The sequence below is a fragment of the Elephantulus edwardii genome, unplaced genomic scaffold (genome assembly GCF_000299155.1).
Source record: "Elephantulus edwardii isolate Elephantulus edwardi_28Jun2011 unplaced genomic scaffold, EleEdw1.0 scaffold00007, whole genome shotgun sequence".
Classification (NCBI taxonomy): domain Eukaryota; kingdom Metazoa; phylum Chordata; class Mammalia; order Macroscelidea; family Macroscelididae; genus Elephantulus; species Elephantulus edwardii.
This window is the reverse complement of record NW_006399757.1, coordinates 14,346,861-14,369,034: the sequence shown is the minus strand read 5'-3', so window position 1 is coordinate 14,369,034 and position 22,174 is coordinate 14,346,861. Positions and strand designations below refer to the sequence as shown.

At 35.2% G+C, this 22,174-nt stretch overlaps 1 protein-coding gene across 1 annotated transcript in view; it reads left to right on the top strand.

The window, feature by feature from the left end:
• AGMO (alkylglycerol monooxygenase) overlaps window positions 1-22,174 on the top strand; it is a 269,521-nt gene that overhangs the window by 172,435 nt on the left and 74,912 nt on the right. Inside the window, exons 4-5 of the mRNA XM_006880379.1 lie at window positions 957-1,060; window positions 21,546-21,641. Of these exons, the coding sequence (XP_006880441.1) occupies window positions 957-1,060; window positions 21,546-21,641 (200 nt within the window). The remainder of the gene's footprint in view (window positions 1-956; window positions 1,061-21,545; window positions 21,642-22,174) is intronic.

Genomic DNA, 22,174 nt, shown 5'->3' with positions numbered 1-22,174 from the left:
ACTGAAACAGAGGAGGGAGAAAACTGTTTAAAAGAGATATATGACCAGGTATTTCTGTCATCACAGGAGTCTAGAGCGAGGGCTACATGGTGGAGGGGACCCATTAGCATTTTAAAGAGGGATTTGACATCAAATTTTCCTAGGAGCATATCTTTTATTTCTTCACTTCAGCCAGAAAGATGATTGTGGATCATCTTAATATTGGATCCAAATAAAATGAAAACAACTTCAGTCTTTTCTCTGTCATGATATTGTCTGTTGATCCAGGGGTGAAGATTTTTTTTTCTTAATGTTGAGATATATAATCTTAATATAATTTTAATGTTCTTAATCTGTATTATAATATCAAATATGTACTCATTTTAATATATTTTAAAAAATAAGAATGAAATCTTAAATCTTAGCCACAAATAATGTACTATAGTTATGCTTCTTTTCCAAACCCTATTGAAATAAATAGATTTTCCATTAATTGTAAATGTCACAGGGAAAAAATATTATGCAAAATTTCATCCAGAATTTATGCACTAATTTCTTCCATCAGAGAGTCCTTTTATAATTATAAAAATGTTATCGCATACTTAAAAATCATCACTATTCACTGGCTGTATTGTTACATCATTACCAGTTAATTTTTATGATCTGTCACATTGTAATATATTAGCAAAGTGTAAATTTTGGAAATCATTTCACTTGGCTGGAAGCATTTAATTATGTCATATACACTATATTATACATTGGCTATGTTTTAATTTTTTGTTTATTCTTTGTTCTCTGCATTTTTCTGAAAATTATTTTAGATGGCTTATTTTAATTATAATTATGTTGGCTTCCTTTCCCAGAAATGTTCCAGATTTTTTTCTCCCTCCCTCATTCAAAAGAGCAGCATGCATGCTGAAAATGGAAGTTGCTTTGTTCTTATTCTTACGGCTCATTTCAAATTACGTGTTTTGCAGAGGTTAACATTATGTGGGCTGGACACCAAACTCACCACAGTTCTGAAGACTATAACTTATCCACAGCATTGAGACAATCTGTCTTGCAGATATATACTTCCTGGGTAAGTTGGATGAAGTAGAATTATGTGCTTATGTAATTTTAAAAGTCTAAATGTTTTCTATTTCCACCAATAAATTCATGAAAGATGTTGTACTAAAGAGATTCTTTCTCATCTGTGTACCATAGACACATGAAGTAAGCAGTACTTTTTCATGTGGCCTTTCACTGTCTAGAAGGGTTCACCTTAAAGTATACATCAAGTGAAAAAGTGTGTACTGTCCAATCAGGGTGCTTCCTAGATAATTTACCTCAATTAAGTTATGTACAAAGACTCAAACAGCTCTTAAAAAAATAATTCCTCTTTCTGCATGTCCAAATAAAAGCTACAAGAATCATTTAGTGTTTCTTATATGAGAGCAATGAGAATGGTACTCAACAAAAGTAAGGCTCAAAAGTATTGTAAATGACAAGAATTATGGATATTAGAAGAACTGCTACTTCTAAGATTCTTCTTGATGCATGGTTTTACCTTGATTCATGTGGTAGTATCCCCCATTTGTGATCAATTTTATTAGCTTTTACTGTTAATTCAAAATACCTGCTGTTGGAATAGATGCTGAACTCTGAGCTAGAAAGTCAGGGGTAAGATTTCAAAGGATAGTTGTTCAAAAAGCTATCTACTGCCTATATATTACACTTATATTATTATTACCTATATATTACAAACTTGGTAATACATAGGCAATAGATCATGCACTTAATATGCCCATGAAATATAATAGATCATGATCTTAGGCTAGTCATGGAACTTAGAATGATTTCCATGGTCTGCAAACAAATTTTATAACACGATGGTTTTTGTTATATTGTTGTTAGATACTGTAAAGTATTAATCATAACAACCCTCTGAATAACAGATTTGAATCCTGTGCTATCTATCCTGTGCCAGCCTTATTATCTCAGTTACACTTAAGCCATCGCTGTAGTCACTATGCCAGTCCATCTCTTTAGGGAGCTTCCTCTTCTTTGCTGACCCACCTCCTTCCTAAGCATTATGTCCCTTTCCATTGTGCAACCAGTGCAAAGGTATGCATTTCAAATCTCTTTGCTGCTCTGCAGGAGATAGATGGGCAATCTTCTCCTGAGTGATTTACTGCCTCTGAAAACCGACTGGAGGGTCAGCTACAGGTCAACTCTGACTCGATTGTACACAAGAACAACACTTAATGATAAATGATGTTAATTCTTTTTAATATATTAATTCATTTGGTCTTTATAACTTTAAGAACCAAGTATTAGTGTAACTATCCATGCAGTCTAGTTTCAGAGTCCTTGATCTTATTCTTGATAATCACATCCAAATCTTTATTGTCTCTTTATTGTTTCTTACGTATGTATGTTGTTATCATGAGTCTCAAGAGGCTGTTAAACTCACAGGATGAGATTGTCCAATTTTCTCTACTGGAGCAATTGATAGATTCAAGCTGTGTGCCTTTGGGTTGGCAACACACCTCATTAATCCTCACAAATAAATCCAAGTGATTCTAAATTATGTATCATTTTTATCAGAGAACTGAAAATCAAAGAGTGAATTACACAGCAAATAAGAAGCAATATAGTAGACTTAAATCCAGTTGCCTCAGCACAGTGGACACATGCATTGACATATATGTTCAAAAAGCAGCAGCAGAATAGTTTTGTCTTCAAGATGGTGCATAAGCTTGAATGAATTTGCTGGCTTGAAAACATACAAGCTTTTCAATTATTCATATATATTTTATTATATAAAATGAATTACCATACTACTCATAATATAATTTCCCTTTTCCCATCTTCTTCCTATAACTTTGATTTCCATTACCCTTTCTGCATTCAAGGCTTTATTCCTTTTTTTTATTATTGGTTTGCTTACAAAGTTTATATACATTGTGTTTCACATTATTCTTCCTTCACATTGTGTTTCATATAATCATTCCCATGCATTATGTTTTTATGTAATTAATCACCTTTGGACCTTGTCCATCATTACCCAATCTTTTCACCTGGAACCTTCCCATTTCCTACCCCCCTCCCTCCACCCACTAAACTGTGTAACCATGTGGATTCATCCCTATCCTTCCTGAGCCCTCCTCTTCCTGGAGTTTCCATACATGTCTAAATAGTTATCCTCCTATTTTTACAATAATGGCCTTATGCAGTATTTGCCCTCATGAGCCTATGTTAGGTCACTCAGCATAATGCTCTCCAGCCTCTTCCATAGTATTATGTAGTATTTTTTGATATTGTTGCTCCTGAGTGCTGCACAGTGTTCCACTGTGTGAGTGTACCACAATTACCCAATTATTTTGGTTGTGTTTGGACATGTGGGCTATTTCCATGTTCTTATGATTTTGAATAATGCTGCTATGAATATTGGTATACAAAAAGACATAGAAAGGCTTTTCACAGAAGGATATATTCAAGTGACCAAGAGACAAATGAAGAAATGCTCAAAAATCACTGGCAGTAAGAGAGAGGCAAATCAAACCATAGTGGAATACCATCTCATCCCAGTAACAGTGGCAAAGAGGGTAGTAGGGCAGCTAGGAATACATGTTGGAGAGGACATGGAGAGGTGGGAACTCTCATACACTGTTGGTGTGACTGTAAAATGATGTAACCACTCTGAAAGTTTGGTGTTTCCTCAAAAAGTTTAACCTAGAAACTCCTTATGACTCTATTCCACTACTAAGAATATACCCCAAGCAAATTAGAATTGAGATTCAAAGCTTTATCCTTGGGTAGATGCTAGTCTTTTTTACTCTATACATTTTGCTATTTTAAGATATGAATGGCAATAGTGTAACTATTCATCCTATAAACCTATATATTATTTGAATGATTGTTGAACCATGAGAGTAAATTTTGTCCCAGATTTGAAGAGTGTCTAAGGCCTTTCATTTCAGGGGTTCCACAGTCACTATTGCACTGAGCCTGGCCCTTTTTTTTAAAGTTTTCAATTTTATCTCACATTTTGCTCTACTCAGTCCAGCATGTTTGCTTTACCATAATTTATAGCTTGTGTTCAAATTCTAATGATCACAAAGGAGAAAAAATATATTTCTTACACAGTTTTGTAGTTTAAATCTGAACTAATAGTAGGATAAGGACAGATCCTGTAATGGAAAGGATGGATACTACTTATCTATCTCCTTAAGAAATGACTGCACTATACATTTTTTTATTGTCTTCAAATTGTACTGTACAACTGACTGATTAAAATACTAATCTTAGTAAATTTCACTATCTCTTGATATATTTCTCTTAACATCCTATAACTTGGACCTCCAGCAGTTACCTTTTGTCTAAGAAAGCCCACAGTAAAGAACATAACTGTATTTAAATTTGGGAAATCACCACAATTAGTAAATGATGCAGCTGATGATACATGAGACATTTTTATTAGTGCATCATAGATTGTATAAGGAATGAATCTTTGAGATAACATATTTAAATTAGCTATTTAAAAGGCTAAAGAAAAAAATAGTAAGAGAGTGATTCACTACATCATACAGGAGCAAACATTAATGATTTGGTGCTTGAATGTAGACTCTTGCCTCCTAATACAGGCTTCATCCTGTTTTCATTTGAGTCATTCATGTTTTAAATCAGTCTATCAAAAAGTACAGACTAGTGAAATACATGCTTACCTCGTCTTCTTCTTGTTGTGGTTGTGTACTATCAAAATGATCCATAGCCGATTCACCAGCAGATTTTCAGAAGCAGTACATCACATGAGAAGAGATTGCCCACTCTCTTCCCACAGAGCAGCTAGTTGACTCTAACCTTTGCTCTGGCAGTGAAATTTCTCACCACTCCTACTCCTATCCTAGTGCCATAATAATTTCTCTTTGCAAACCCTGTACTTCTTTCTCAGGGACATACACTTCACATGCATTTTGAGGGGAGAGAAGGCCCCCCCAAAAAGTCAACAAAAATAAATGTACCATAAAAAAAGAGCAGTGTGAATACACTACAGCTTGATTTTGTGTGTGTGTTATTGGGAGGAAGGAAAGAAGGGAAAATGACACATGGTTTTCAAGGTGGGAAGAGAAATAATTGTGCGTCATCTGGATTTCTGATTAGTATATCTGAGTTCCTTTAGAGGAAAAAATAGTTGGTTTAAGGTTTGGCAATGGTGATTCTTTGCAGACATTAAAATTAAAGAGGAGATGAAAACTATAGTTTTTCTAAGATTTCCTTCATTAGTATTCTTACATAAGGCACATAAATGATAAATTAAGGCACAATATTTCTTTTCCAGTTGGTAAGGCAACAATGTCTTTTAGAACAAATGACAAATTTCTATACTTCCTCTGGAGAGAAAATGGATTTATGAAATGAAAAACAAAATTAAACTCTGAGTAATTTTATTTGAAATTGTTATGGAAAATTAGCACGGCAGATAAGCCATTTATAAAGTAGTGATAATAATTTCATTTTGCAGAATCTCTAACTATATGTATATTCTGCAGCCAATCTTAAAACTGTATTTGAAGATGGCCTATCCAAAAGTAGCTGAAATTTGTGGGATACCATTTTCAACAGTACTTGTTTACTATAGATTGCAGTATATATTTTGTATATGCCACTGCAAACTTTGCTTCTACATCTTGGTCCAAATAAGGCCTTTATGGTGACAGTTTCTCCACTTAGCAAATAATAAAATACGACTGCTGTTGTTGTTAAATGCTGATGAGTTAGCCCCTGATTAATGGTTACCCCATATGTTATAGAGGACAGCCACTCCATACGGTGCTCTTGACTGTTAAGGAAAGAAATTACAGACCTTTTCTTTTGTGAAGTCACTATGTAGGCTTGGAGTGCTAACATTTTTGTGATCAACTGATTACAAATCACTTCTCACTTCTGCCACAAAGGATCCTTGAAAATGTGACTATACTTGTAGTTATTTCATAATATCTGTATCAGGATTAACACTTCAGTTTTTTCACCCTTTGCAGAATCCTTTCCTCAATATTAAATTTGTGTATTCAAAATGCAACTGTTGTTGCTAAGTGCTGTCTAGTCAGTTACATCTTGATGTGAACCCACCCTCTATTGCATTATCCTCAGGATCTCTAATATACTTGAATCCATTGCTGAAGTGCTTGAAGAATGAAAAAAATGGGACCATGTCAAAGACCACAGGAAAAAAAGTTTCCAGTGACCAAATATGGAAAAATATGGACATAAAAATACATAATCTAATATTTAACTATTACCCAAAGTATAAGAGAAGTATGTTGAGCCTTTTCCATTCTAATTTAAAGAAATACTTGAGTAAATGAATGTGGGAAAAGAGATAAACCTCCCAGAAAGAAAATTCCCAAGTAGTTGATGAAGACGTTCCTCACGGCTAGAAATGATTTTACTTCACTCTCAATTCTTGGAACATGGACTGTGCATAGCGGCTATTTTCCAAAGAAAAACCAGGGAGAACAAATTGTAGGATAAGGAGAAATAACTACAGAATGGATACATTTTGCAAACACTGCGAAAGGTGATCAAGACAAGTATGATACTGATTGGTGTTGAGTCATAACCTATTCATAGCTGACCTACCTGTGAGATTTCAAAAGACCGTAAATCCCAGGGGATCAGACTGATCATCTTCTTTGCAACTGTTGGTGGATTCAAACTGCATCCTGTTGAATTGCTAACACAACTCTTACCCTCTGAACCACCACAGCTGCCTAATATGATACACTGTATACCACATACTGAGAATTAAGATGGAGTGTACTTCAACATAAAGAAAATGAAAATACTTATAACTGGATCAATAACAGTAGCATGATAAATGGGAAATATTGACATTGTCCAGGGTTTAATTTTACTTGGATCAAATAGTAATGCTTATAAAGTAATTGTCATGAAAATGGATTTTGGGGCAAATTATTTTCTAAACACTTCTTTAAATTCTGAAAAAGTAAAGATGTCACTTTGATAAGTGAAGCTCACCCTCTGGGAGCCATAGCATTTTCATTTGCCTTATATACAATTGAACTGGACAACAGAAAATGTAGACCAAAAAAGAATTGACATTTGTATTATGGTGTTGATGATGAATAATGGATATATCATCATTTCCTGGAAGAATGAATAAATATTTCTCACATGAAGTACAATCAGAATAGTTTTTAAACTGAGAATACTTTACTTCATCTCAGTTTGACATGTTATCAGGAACACCAATGATTGGTGAAGTAGAGCATCAGCAATAACGTAGATTTATACAATGACTGTAAAACTGTAGACTTAAATATGGTAATGTTCTTGAAGGTGGCATTTAATTCTATCATCTATGGAGTCACTCTGAGTTGGCACTCAACAACACAATAACATTATGAGAATGGACTTTCAGCTTTTCATAAAAACCCTACAACATAAATCAAACTAAAACTGACAAACATGCCACAATGTTTCTAATATACTCTGTATCTTATATACTTAATACTGTGAAGACCTTAAAAATCTTGAGATGTTTACCCATTAGAAGAGACTTCCTGGATGGAATACAGGAATACAAAAAATACACATAAAAACAGTAAAATCCCAAAGAAGTAGAGAATTCAATTTAAAGTCACATTTAAAGTTGACTTAATTTTAGTTATAATAAATGAAACAAAAAAAACCCATAAGGGTAAAATGGAAGTATTTTCATAAGAGTTTCTATAATCTTTAAAATAGATTAACGGTCTTTCTCCATGGAGTTGTTCAGTGAGCTTGAAGAGGCAACAATTCTGTTAAAAACTGAGTACTTAACAATTGTACTTCCCGGGCACTTAGCTGAAAATTCAACAACTGCCTAATAGATATTATTGCAGCCAGTAACAATTTGTAATTGGCTTTTTTCCTAAAGGACTGCACTAGCTTCCCATTTTCAAACCATCAGTCCAACAGAATACCTTCTGATGAAGTTAAAATCCTTGATAACTTTGGGAAAGGAATCTAAACTTATCACATTCAAATTTCCTCAATATCTAACTCCACAACTGTTTCCAGTCTCATCTCCCAAAATCCCTATTCTTTTTTATTTTTTATGTTTTTATTTTATTAGTTGTGTGTACCATCAAATCAGATCTGACTGGTACAGTAGGAGATTGTCCCTCCTTCCCCGGCAGAGCATCTGGTGGATTCGAACTGTGTGCCTCTGGGATTGCAGTGCAGCTTCTTGCCACTAGGCCACCAGAGCTCCCCTAAAATCCCTATTCTTACTCCATCTGTAATTTAGCAATTTACTTACACTTTGCTAAGGTGATCATGTCAAAATGCTTTGTCCTTTCACTGAATGGATGCTATTCTCTCTTCTTGGAGACCTTACATTTTCCTCTGGTTATTATCTCCTTGAAGATTCAGTACATTTCTGTTTTTTTTCAGACTTAGAACTCCTTTGTTCTCCCACAAAAACATTTTCTAATGTTCCTATTCTGGTACTCATCGTTTTGCATTGTTTTATTATACTAGCTTGAAAATTTAAGAGAAATGAGTCAGAGTCCATTTAATTCCCTACTATATCTCAAAAATGCAAGTTCACTGCTAAGGAGTCAATTCCCATGCACCGTGACTCTTCATCACTTGCCAGTATTATATTTTTCGATGAGAAAAGACTGCCTAGTTTTCTCCTATAGACATGCTGGTAAATTTGAACTGCAGGAGATGCACAGCCTTTGAGTTAGTAACACAATTAGCCACAACTACACTTAACAGTATCTTAAAATATCCCTAGTATACACAATGCTATATAAAGAATCAGTGTTTATTAAATGTGTATTACATGAATCGGTGAAAGTGTATTGCTGTCAAGATGTGAAAAGGGAAAGTACTTTGCTAAGTTAATTTAAAAAAATCTAACTGCTGTTGAATCTGGCATACAGTAACACTTTATTGGGATTCTGAAGCTCTAATTCTTAGAGAGGAAGACTTCTTATTTTCTCCTGTAGAGCAACAAGTAGAATCTAACCACCACATTTCAGTGAGCAGTCTGACACTTTACATACACTCCAAGGATCCTCTTTTTTTTTAAAAAAAATTAATTTTGGTAATATCAGTTAGAAACTGATAATGATAGAAAGTGTGAAATATATTAAATTTAGTTCATAAGTTATTTAACTATTGGGTATTTTTTATATATTTATTTACCTGGCCCTCCAGATGTAGAGTACAGGGTGAATAATGTTTTTATATCTGAAATAAAATGTATTTTAACATACTTTTTGAATGAAACTAAATATCAAATACAATATAGGAAGCTATATAGGAAGCTCCGGTGGCTCAGTAGTAAGGAGTTGTGCTGCCAACTCAAAGGCCTGTAGTTTAAATCCACCAGCAGCTCTGGGGGGAAAAGATGGGCAACATCCTCTCATGCAATTTTCTTCCTCTAAAAAGTCACTGAACGGTCAGCTATGAACAGATTCTGACTCCATGAAACACAACAACAAAAAGAAGCTATTTATGTTCAAATTAATGAGTACTTCTCTTACACGAATTATAAATTAGTGAATAAATGCACTGTGTTTAAATTATGAGTTTGGTTAAAAGAATTAAGTCTGAAATTTATCTCAATTATTTTTTTAAAAAAACAAATATTTTCTTTTTCAGAGAGTAGAAATTGACATTAATTATAAAAATAATAAATGTTTACTTATTAATAAGAATTTAAAAAGTAAATTTTACCCATTAGAAAATAAAACATAACTAAACACCAATGGTTGGGGGAAAAAAAAATTTATTTCTCTAAATCAGAAAATATGTGATGGTTCTATTTCTATTCATAATAATTTAAAAATCATGTTAATTCAAAAAACTGTAAAAAATAATTGACAAGAAGTAAACAAATGTGGCTTCCAAATTCTCCCTGAGTTAGTAACTAGCCAATTTTTTTATTCTGACTTATTGTATAATTGAACCATGACTCTATTTATTTGCTTTACCTTCTTTTATGACTATTTAGAAGATCAGTTTTAAATAAATGAGTGCAAAAATTCTTCGAAATGTGTTGAGTGTAGTCAAATGTATGATTTTGTTTTTATATCACATAAGAAAGTGCTGAGGCATTTTTAATGAAATCTCAGCTCTTTTTCATTGCATAGCAGACCTCACCAAATTACTTAAGTAGACTATTTTTCAGTATTTGTGAGCTGGGACTATATAAAGACAAACGTGAACAAATAAAAATATAAGAAACTATCACCTTTGATGTAATGCAATTTAATGCACTGGGAATAAAATTCTCATAACTCTGTCACAGAAGGAAAGCTTGCAGAACCTCTCATGGAGTAAAGAAACATAACTTCTCTTACTTCCCTGTCTCAGAACTCCAAGACATTCCTTCACTACCCTCAATCACCATTCAAAGAAAGCTAATAAGATATAGTTTGTGTCTGTCCATTAAATAAATCAGGCCTTTTGCCAATTTGAAGCTTTATTTGTGCAGAGCCTCTATTCCATCATGAGTCAGAACTATGAAATTATATATTATTTTTACTTATATCTTTTTATTTCTGATCCAAATAATAGAAAGTTTACACAAGACACATTCAATACAATTGAGTAGGAATAATGAAACTTGGATTTCAGTCTTAGCTCAATCCCCTTGAAATTTAATAAAACTAAATTATCTATTCCAAACAGTGGAATAGCTAGGTCACATGCAATTTCTATGTTCAGCTTTCTGAGTAAATGCCGAACTGCCCTCCAGAATGGTTGTACCATTTTACAATCCCACCAACAGTGTATAAGAGTTCCTATGTTGTGTCATCCTCCCAACATTTATTACTTATTGTCCTAATAAATCTTTCACTGCTACTGGAGTAAGATGGTATCTCTCTGTGGTTTTGATTTGCATCTCTGTTATTGCCAGTGATTTGAGCATTTTTTCGTGTGTCTCTTGGCCACCCAAATATTTTCCTCTGTGAAAATTCTTGATATGTCTTTTGCCTATTTTATAATTGTTATCGGTCTTTTTCTTGTGGAGGCCCTATAGGATTCTGTAAACTTTTAATATGAGATCCTTGTCTGAAATGATATTGTCAAATTTTTGTCCCAATCAGTGGTTTTATTCATCATCACAGTAACATGGAAATAGCCCAAATGTCCAACCACAATCAAATAGATTGATAAACTATGGTACATTCACATAATGGAATACTACACAACACTCAGGAGCAATGATTTTGTAAATCATTACCTAACTTGGGAGGGAATGGAGAGTATTGTGCTAAGTGAACTAACTCAGTCAATAAGGACAAATACTGTATAAGACCATTATTGTAAAAATAGATAACTAGTAAAGTATGTGTGAGGATCTAAGTGGGGTGGCAGAAAGGTGGGGTAAGTAGTGAGGTAATCATGGTGTTGCAAAGTTTCGTGGATTGGAAGGTAGGGGGATCTGGTGTGAGGGGATGTATACAAACTTTGTAGGGAAACCAGTGTGAAATAAAATAAAAAGTAAAGTGAGTTGCAATAAATTTTAAAAAAGAAAAAAATAAGTTATTTGTATTTTCATACAATGTTACAGCTACAAAGTTGAGACTCACTGTCAATAAAAAATATGAAAAAAGTAAATTATCTAATCTTTATGTTTACAATATATAAATTGCTAGTCATTTATTTTATTTATAATGAAAAATAAAAGGCAGCAAATTGAATAGTTCTAAAAAATATGATGTTACCTTATTTTCACTTTCATAATATGTAAACTGTTAGAACAATTCAGCATTCTTTAAATATTATTGTTTTTATTGTAAGGAACACATTTACCTTTTTTTTCTGTACTACACATTGTTATTCTGTAGAAGAGTAAAAATGACAGAACTCAGGACACAAAGAGAAATAAGGCATGAGTTTCTATTCTCAAGGTACTAAGTTTCTTTGCAGGGAATTGATTAGTAAACAGTCAATTACAGTAGAGGGTTATAAGATTTTAGAGTCTTGGCTCCATAGAAAATTATCATAGGTCATGAGAAGCTTGTCAAAAGAAACGATGCTTGAACCAAATCTGAAAGAAAACTAAAATTTGGCTATAAAGCTGGAAACAGAGAATCAGAGTGTTAGATAGTAGGACAAAACCTTTTAAATTTAGGATGGTAGAAAAACAGAGAAAAGTTAGGAAACTACAATTACAATGAATAATTAAATGATTATTCGGGAGAAGGATGGACAATCTCCTCCCATGGGATAAATGGCCTCAGAAAACCTGCTAAAGGTCAGCTACGGGGCAGTTCTGACTCAATGGTACACAACAAAAACAAGAAGTGACAATTGAAATGGTGTGCGTATGATTAGAAGGAAATGTGGGAGAAGATAGGATGGAGCAATGAGACCAACGGCTAAAAGCAGAGACAGCCTAGTGCTAGAAGCCACTATTATCAGGTCAATGTCCATTGGGTTTCTGGAGTTGCAAATCTTAAAGAAGAACGCTATACCTCTCTCTGCCTTAGATACTGGTAGATTCAAACCACCAGACAACCTTTGGAATTGTAGCCCAGCACCCAGTGCACTGCACAAACAAGACTCCTTAATGATAAGATTTAAGTAAACATACTTTTGAAAATATACTATCCTTGGAGAGGGACGTCTTGCTTGGGAGGGTGGAGGGAAGTGCAGGAGAGGAATACACTCATTGAGATGGATTGATTCAGTGACTCGGGTAATGGGAGTAGGTGTGTCAGAGACAGTGAAATGGCACACGATAGGGCAGGGTTTAGGGCTATCATACATCAGGTCGCAGGCGACTCGATGGCACATAACAACAGAGAGAAATCAGTATTCTGTATCTTTAATCAGAAAATTTGGTTCTATATCAATACCTATCACAAATTAAAGGATGTGGGACCTCTCCTCCTCTCTATTTTTATAAGTAATTATACACTTAAATTTCAGCCCATTTATTTAACAACTACTCATTTTAAACTTATGGACAACTGTCTTGCCTGGTGACATCCTATTTCATCTAGCATAAAATGTTTCATTTTCACAATTCCCTGGCATGCTGATTCTGCATCCTTTTGGCACATCTGCCCTCAAATCCCCAAGCTGAGCGTGAATCCGGTGGTCTGCCTTCTCCACCCCCACAGCCAGGCTGCTGAGCACTGTGGCATGGTGGCCTTCAGCACCAGCTGGCCAGTGCAGTACTCCTCCATGTGTGCTTTCCAGACAGAATTGCGCCATCTGCACCGCCTCAATCTGTAACTATTGCTCCATTTTCTCCTTCATACTTGGAAAAGCCAATTATAGAACTTAGCCTCTGCAAAATACTTGTCTACTGTTGCCCCTTTCCATTAGCCAATATTGTTGTTGTATTTTGTGCCGTCGAGTCATTTGCGACTCATAGCAACCCTATGTACAACAGCCCCAAACCGTGCTCTATCCTGTGCCAATCTCATTGCCTCTGACACACCCATCCCAATTACCCCAGTCACTGAATCAATTCACCTCATAGAGGGTCTTCCCCTCCTGCACTGTTCCTCCACTCTACCCAGCATGATGTCCCTCTCTAAAGACCTGTCTCTACTTACAACATGTCTAAAGTATGTCAGACGAAGCCCCAGAATCCTAGCCTCCAAGGAGCAGCCTGGTTTAACCCTCTCAAGGCTGAATCTGTTTCTTTTCTTGGCAGTCCATGGTACATTCAATACTCTTCTCCAGCACCACAGCTCAAACGCATCAATTCTTCTATCCTCCCTAGTCATTGTCCAACTCTCTGATGCATAACAAGTGATTGCAAAAACCATGGCCTGTATCAGGAGCACCTTAGTCTCCAGAGAGACACCGCTACACTTGAGTACTTTAGAGAGGTCCCTAACCACAGACTTTCCCATCGCAATACTTTTTTTTTATTTCCTGGCTACTGGTGCCAAGAGTGTTGACCGTGGAGCCGAGCAAACTGAAGCTGTGAACAATCTCAATCTCTTCGCCATCCATCCTGATGCTACCGATTGGTCCAGTGGTGCGAATTTTTGTCTTCTTGACATTGAGCCTCAGTCCATATTATTAGCCAATATATTAATATAAAATTTCAGAGAGATGTAATTTCTTCCACTTTTATTTATCTCTAATTCCTGCTCGTGTATTTCCATTAAGACATGAATTCACAAATGCTCATGCTTTCCGGTTGTTGTTAATATATTTTTTTTTATTTTATACTGGTGTGCTTACAGAGTTTGTATACATTGTTTTTTTTTCATGCCAGATCTTTCCCATTTCCTTTGCCCAAACCTCCCTCTACCTATCAAATTGTACAACCCCTATCATCATCTTTCTGCCTATTCTCACTCCTCTACTCCTACCTTTCCCCCCTTGCATCCTCATATATGTTCTACTAATTATCTTTCTATTTCTACAATAATGGTCTTACACAGTTTTTGTCCTTTTGGGACTGAGTTAGTTCACTTAGCATAATGATTTCCAGTCCCTCTCAAGTCAAGTAGTAATTTTAAAAAGCATCACTCCTGCATGCTGAGAAGTATTCCATTATGTGAATGTACCACAATTTCTTGATCCATTCATTTGTAGTTGGATATCTGGGCTGTTTCCATGTTTTTTTAATGGTGAATAATGCTGCTGTGAACAATGGTGTATAAGTCTCCCTTTGTGCCTCTGTTCCAAGTTTCTTGGGATATATTCCAAGCTATGAAACAGCTGGGTCATATGGAATACCTATGTTCAGCTTTATAAGGAAGTGCCAAATGTCCTTCCAGAGTGGTTGTACCATTTCACAATCCCACCAACAGTGTATAAAAAGTTTCTATCACTCCATATCCTTTCCAACATTTATTACTTGCTGTCCTGTTAAACTTTACCACTGCCACTGGGGTGAGCTGGTATCTCATTTTGGTTTTGGTTACTACTAGTGATTTTGAGCATTTCTTCAGTGTCTGTTGATAAATGCACATGCTTTCTTATCTTTACTGAAAAGTTTTGCCTCTCTTTAGCAAGTTTAATCTTCAGCTTGGTGGCACTATTTTATTTTGTCTATTAGATTTTATATAACCAGTTTTGGATTTTTCCCTGCTTTTCAAATGTGTCCTGAATAGACAATATATATATATATATATATTCAAGTATCCTACATCTTGAAACAAATACATTCATCCTTTCTATGTGTTTTCATTCAGGAATACTTTCAGCTCTCCCTTTTTCAGAGCAACAGAGGTATAATTGACCCCTTTGTCTATTCCATCACTTTATTTAAGTGACTCTTAAGGTATCCTGGATATCTATGACTGCAAATACCAATTGTCCTTATTCAGTTTTTCACTTACTTGAACTCTCTTACAAGTTAATGATACTATCCATAGAATCCATTGCTTTACTCTGGTGACATCAAACATGGGATCTTTCCTAACTGCCATAACTACCCATGGTTCCAGGAGTCAGAAGATAAGGAGATATATAGCTTTAGGAAAGTCTAATGTCAGGGGCCTCTACAAAATCCTAATAAGCAGTGATGTAATTTTAAAGATTAAAGTGTGCCTGATTCAAGCCATGTTTTTTTTTGTTGCTAGTTGCCATCGAGTCCAGTATGACACATGGTAACCTTATGGACAGCAGATCTGAACCCCGCTCTATCCTGAGCCATCCTCACAATCTCTGACACACTTGGGCTCATTGTTGCAGTGTCTGTGTCAATCCATTTTGTTGAGGGTCTTCCTCTCTTTTGCCATCCCTTCACTTTTTCAAGCATGCTGTCCTTCTCCAAGGAATAGCCTCTTATCAATATGTCCAGAGTATGTGAGACGGAACTCTGTTGTCTTTATTTCCAGAAGAGATTGTCCATTTTTCTTCTGTGGAGCAGTGAGCAGCTAGTGGATTTGCACAACTCTTTATACACTATACCACCAAAGTTCCCTTCTATGACTACTACTTTCATTAAATACTTATCATTTTTTCACACATGGTAGTGTATCAGGGGTTCACAGACTCCTTCAGTTCTATTCCAAACCTCCATGTCCTAGCCCAATAGTTTATTATATAATTATTTATGATCAATTATTTATGATTAATATCTTCAACATTGCTAAAATACTTGTATTTCTCCAAAGCACTCTATTCCCCCCCCTCCCCGTACTTGCTGCCAAATAATATAACTCATGCCTACTACATCACTTACATACAGTTCTACTCACCCTACAGGTCACCGTTAGTACTAGCCTCATTCTGCATCTGTACTTACAGGTTTGAGAAGTACATTTCTTAGCAAGACTACATGAGAGCTCTCTTACGGTACACCCTCAGACATGCAGTCTAATTTAAAAGTAAAGTTTTCAGAGTCAAAATAGCATGAGTTTAAATACATGGTGGAAATAGATACATTTGCTAAACATATAATGATCCTTGACTGAAGAACTGAGCTTGAGGAAACAGAATTTCTTTTGTCAAGTTAGTCTCATGGGAAACTTTATGATAGAAGTAACAGCTGTGGAAGATATGAAGATAGAAAGATTGAAAGATGAGAGGATAAATTAATTTTTTCATATTTGGACAATTTTACAGAGTTGCTGTGAACCACAGAAATTGAGAGCTTCACTTGTCAGTAGATTCTTCTAGCACTGTATCAATCCTAAGAAATTTAGTCTCATGCAATTTCTACAATTGCCTGTTTTATTTTTAGAATGTTAGTATTTTTTAATTAATATAAGCTCATTTTTCTGGTTGCCAGTTTTACATCATATTTGCTGATTCATGGTATTCATTAAAATGTTTGATAACATGTGTTTTGGGAAATCTAATCCTAAGACTAACTCATTTAAAAAGTATTCTACGCACTAATAGGTTTGTGGTCCACTTTAGGATGTTAAAGGTTCTGAGTAGTTGTTGTTGTTGATTGCCTTCAAGTTGAGCACAACTCATAATGACCCTATAAACAAAGGGCCATAAGCCTTTTAATAACTATCAATGTTTATCAAAGTTCATAGAACTTCCAGTGGAAATTAACTTGTAAATAAAAGAAGTTCACTTGCTTAGCTCACTTCTAAAACATATTTAACCATGTTCTTATTGTTGTTACGTGCTCTGGTGTCTACTCCTACTCATAGTAACTCTATGTACAACAGAAAGAAGCTCTGACTTATCCCACACCATTCTCACAGTGTCTTCTTCACTTAAGTTTATTACTGCAGACATTGTATCAGTGTATCTCCATGAGAGTCTTCCTCTTTTTATTTGCTAACTTTACTTTTCCGAGGAATAGCACCTCCTAGTATAATTTGTCCAAAGTATGTGAGATAATGTCTGATCACTAGTGCTTCTAAGGAACACTCCAGATGCACATTTTCCAAGATAAATTTGTTTTACAAATTTGACAGTTCATAGGATATTCTATATTCTTTGTCAGTGACACAATTCAAATACATTTTATCTTCTTTGATTGTCCTTATTCATTGTCAACATGTATATTTCACATGCATGCGGAGCACTTGAAAATACTTTAGCTTGGGTCAGTTGTACCTTAATCTTTAAAGTGTCATCTCTGGTCTTGTATCACTCTAGAGAGGTCCCTGGCAGTAAGTAGGTTTGATCATTGCAATACACAATGCAGTGTGTATTTCTTTTGATTTTTTTGACAGTGACTTCATTGGGAATTGACTACGAATCAAAATAAAATTAAATATTTGACTTCAATCTTTATTCGTCATGATGTTGTTTATTTGGTCATGTTATATGCCATCCCGTCAAGCACAACTTATAGAACCCTATAAAGAACAGACCTGAATCCTGTCCTATTGTGTGCCATCCTCACCATCTCATATATTTAAGCCTATTGCTGCAGTTAGTGCATCTCATTAGAGGTCTTCTTCTCGTTTGCTGACATTCCACCTTTCTAAGCATGTTATCCTTTATAAGGAATAGCCTCTCCCAGCAACATGTCCAAAGTATGAGAGATGAAGATTTGCCATTCTTGCCCCCAAAGAGCACTCTAGCTGCACCTTTCCAAGACATATCTGTTCATTTTTTTGGTGATCTATGGAATATTAAGATCATAGGACTTTTCTCCCCCAAAATATCAGAAGAATTTCATGAAACAACATATGATCAAGACGCAATGGTGATGGAGGTGGAAGTTCAAGCTCTGAAGGAATTGGTAAAAAACAAGGACCCAGGAATTGACAACATACCAATTTACATATTCCAGAGGGGGGAAAAATGCTGCCCTGGACATGCTCATTAGGTTTTGTCAAGAAATCTGGAGGACAGCTACCTGGCCAACTGATTGGAAGACATCCATAATTATTCCTATTCCCCCAAAAAAGATGATCTGATAAAGTATAGAAATTATCAAGCAATATTACTAGTATCACACACAAGCAAATTCATGGAGAAGATTACTCCAAAATGACTGGAACAGTATATTAGCATAAAACTACCAGAAATACAAGCTGAATTTAGAAGAGGCCATGGCTCCAGAGACATTATTGCCAATTTCAGATGGATCTAGGCTGAAAACAAAGTGTACCAGAGTGATAAATGTCTCTCTGTGCTTCATTGACTGTGGGAAGGCATTTGACTGTGTAGATCAAAACAAAATGGGAAAAATGAGAATCCCAGAAAACTTGATTGTGCTCATGTGAAAGCTATATTAGGACTCCTCAAAACAGAGCAAGGAAAAGAGTGCGTCAGAGATGAGATGCAGCCTGTCTCCATACCTTTTCAATTTGTATGTGGAATGGATCATTCAGAAGGCTGGACTTTATGAGATGGAATATGGCATCAGGATTGGAGGAAGACTTATCAACAAATGCATTTTTGAAGACGATACAACTTTGCTTGCCAAAACTGAGGAGGACCTGAAGTATTTGCTGCAGAAATTCAAGCACAGTAGCCTTCAAATTAATTGAAGCTTAACATCAAGAAGACAAAGCTTCTCACCACTGGGCTAATTGGCAGCACCATGATAGATAGATATTGAGTTTATTAACGATTTCAGCTTGCTCAGTTCCACAGTCAACACACTTTACATCAGCAGTCAGGAAATCAAATGACAAACTGCATTGGGGAAGTCTGCTGTGATATCAGTCTGGAGACTAAGGTGCACCTTACCCAAGTCATACTCTTTGCAATTACTTGCTGTGCATCAGAGAACTGTACAATGACTAAGGATGGCAAAACTGATGCCTTTGAGTTTTGGTGCTGAAAAAGAGTATTGAACATACCATGGACCACCAGTAGAACAATAAGTCTGTCTTGGAAAGGGTTAAACTAAGTTTCTCCTTGAAGGCAAGTTTGAAAGTCTTTTTCACATACTTTAGGCATGTGGCCAGGAGGGAACTGCCCTTGAAGAGGGAGGACTTTATGCTTGTAAGGTAAAGGGACAGCACAGAAAGGAAGACCCCAGATGAGATGGATTGACGTGGTATCTGGGACAATGGGATTAGTTGTGTCTGAGTCAGTGAGGCTGACTCAGGATAGGGCAGGGTTTAGAGCTGTTGTACATAGGGGTGCTATGAGTCACAGATGACTCGATGGCACATAACAACAACAGTGGAAGTATAACTTTATACTTTGAGAAATTATCATGAACTCTAGACAACTGGCATGTGTTCTGTTTCTAAATAAAATGAAAACAGAGCAAATTATTTTGTACCTTTGTTCACTCATTAAAGGAGACAATCCCAAATACCGCATGACTTGAGGTCCTTAAACTATAGGTCATATGTGAGCTATAACTATCTGCATAAAAAGAAAGGGAACTCTGGTGGCATAGATAATAGGTAGTTAATAGGGAGTTGAACTGCTTACCCAAACATGGCAGCTCTCTGAGGGTTCGAATCCACAAGCGCCTCTGTTGGAGAAATATTTTCCATTTCTATGTACCTTGGAGAAAACCCACTGCAAGGTGAGTTATGAGATTTCAGATTCAAAGGCAATGAGTTGAGTTTTTATGGATGTTGCTGTTGATATCAGCTATCAAGTCAGAGCCATCTCATTGCTGATCCTCTAGGGGGTTTTCAGAGACTAACAGTCTCTCAAGGGGAGACAGCTCATCTTTCTCTCTTGGAGCAGCTGGTGAATTCAAATCACCTGCCTTTGGGTTGGTGGCACAGCTTCATACAACTAGGTGTCCAGAATGCCCCATTGTTGATATTGTGGTTGTTGCTGTGTACTGTGGGGTCAGAACTGACCAATAGCTGACCCTCTGGTGAGTTTCCAGTTAATCACACAAGAGCAGATTGCCCGTCCTTCTCCCGCATAGTCTATGTGCCTTCGGGATTGCGTTACAACTACTTGCAACTAGGCCAGCAGAGCTCCCTAAAATTACTGATATTAGGATAATTAAATACATACATCAAACCAAATCATAGCATCACCGATATTTCAGAACAAAAAAGATAGATTTCAACTGATTTTAGTAACTTTACCTTTGTTCTTAGGTAATTGAAGTCTGAAGAGTTTTAAGAACTTTCTGCCCATTACCTAGGAAGTCAAGAAGTTGGTATTAAAGTTAATGAGAGCCCAATGTTCTATTGTTGCTAGCTAATTGAACCCATTGTTTAATAATCTACAGATAAGATATCCTGCTTATCATGAGTTAACGTGTGGTAGTATTTTTGTTTTGTTTTGCTTTTTTTGTTTGTTCAGGTTTTTTTCTTTTCTTTTTAATTTGGTTTTCATGGCTTAAGTTTAAGAGCAAACATTAGAAAAGTTTATGTAAATGACAAATTTCATACTCATAACCATTAAAAAACATCACTGTAGTGAGATATTCTAATTGAGGAAAAAGCTTTAAGATAACATAAAAATTTAATATTCATAAGGAATACTTTTTTGATAGATGGTCTTTTGGAAGTGTGTAGAATGCAATACCTGAATTATAAAGTGGAAGTAATATTTTTCATTATTTTTATGCCATGTTTTCACTTAATGAAATGTTTTCTTACAACTTAAAACCACTCTCAGGGATAAGTCATTAGAAAAATACAACAGATTGTGTTTATTAGGTTGATTCTAATCAGTTCTATAGTTAAACATAAGTTGCTTTTCCAAAACAGAGGCATTTTCTTATGCTGCAAAATGTATACCTTTAAAATGTATTTCTACTGAGGTCACATATCATAGCTCCTACTTAAAAAAAAACACACATTTTTTTAAACTAGAAAATAGTATCCTCACTGAACTATATGCACACAAAATAATATTCTCTGCTATCCTGTATTCAGTTATTTCTCTTAGGGTAATTTCATGTTTTATTGAAAATGCTAGATACTAATACAGAGCTTGAGAATTGTCAAGGTATAAAGACACAGTTCCTACATCTTTTTTAACTTATAAAATATTTAACCTCACAATATTAAATGCAAAATAGAAGTCCAGAGGAGTTACATTCAACATGTCTGCAACTTTATCATTGTGAAGAAAATGAACGTTGCCAAGTCAAACTTGACAATAAAATATGCAGAATAATGTGTATTTACTGAAGAAATATTCACTTAGACTGTTGAAATGTTAGGATCAGTACATCTTTGTGTCAAGAAATCATAAGTGGAATTGTATTTTCAATCTTTCAGATTTTCTACTGTCCCTTGGCTCTCATCATCCCTCCATCAGTATATGCTGTTCATGCTCAGTTCAATCTTCTTTACCAGTTCTGGATCCACACAGAGGTAAATAGATCCCCCCACCCCTCCAGGCCGCCATATTTTTCCCCCCTAAATAGCCTAAAGCCATGTCCTGAAAATCCACTAGCAGCTGATTTATTGTGTAAGAACAATCTTTGTCTGCCTTCTCTAAAGAGAAACATCTGTTCATTTTTATTCCTTTTTACTGAATATATATTGCAAAGTTTATAAGAAGCAATGAGGCCAGTTGGTCTCAATTAAATAAAACCATTTTTTGAACTATTAAGCACCAAAACATTTTAACTATACTTAATACAATATATTCTTGTATTGCAGTTTATTAAACATTGTATTCTAAAAGATGTTGAAATTCACTATAGAGATAGAAATTTCAAATTATGTATGTGTATATGGTGTATGTATCTATTTATACAGATATAAAGATATACATGGGGAGACATATATAGATAAATAATTTCCAAGAGTTTTCATTATAGTAGTGGTTATATGTAATACATATGCTCTATATTATATGATAATTGAAATAAAAATTTCTTGAAAAAATGTTTTTTAGAAAT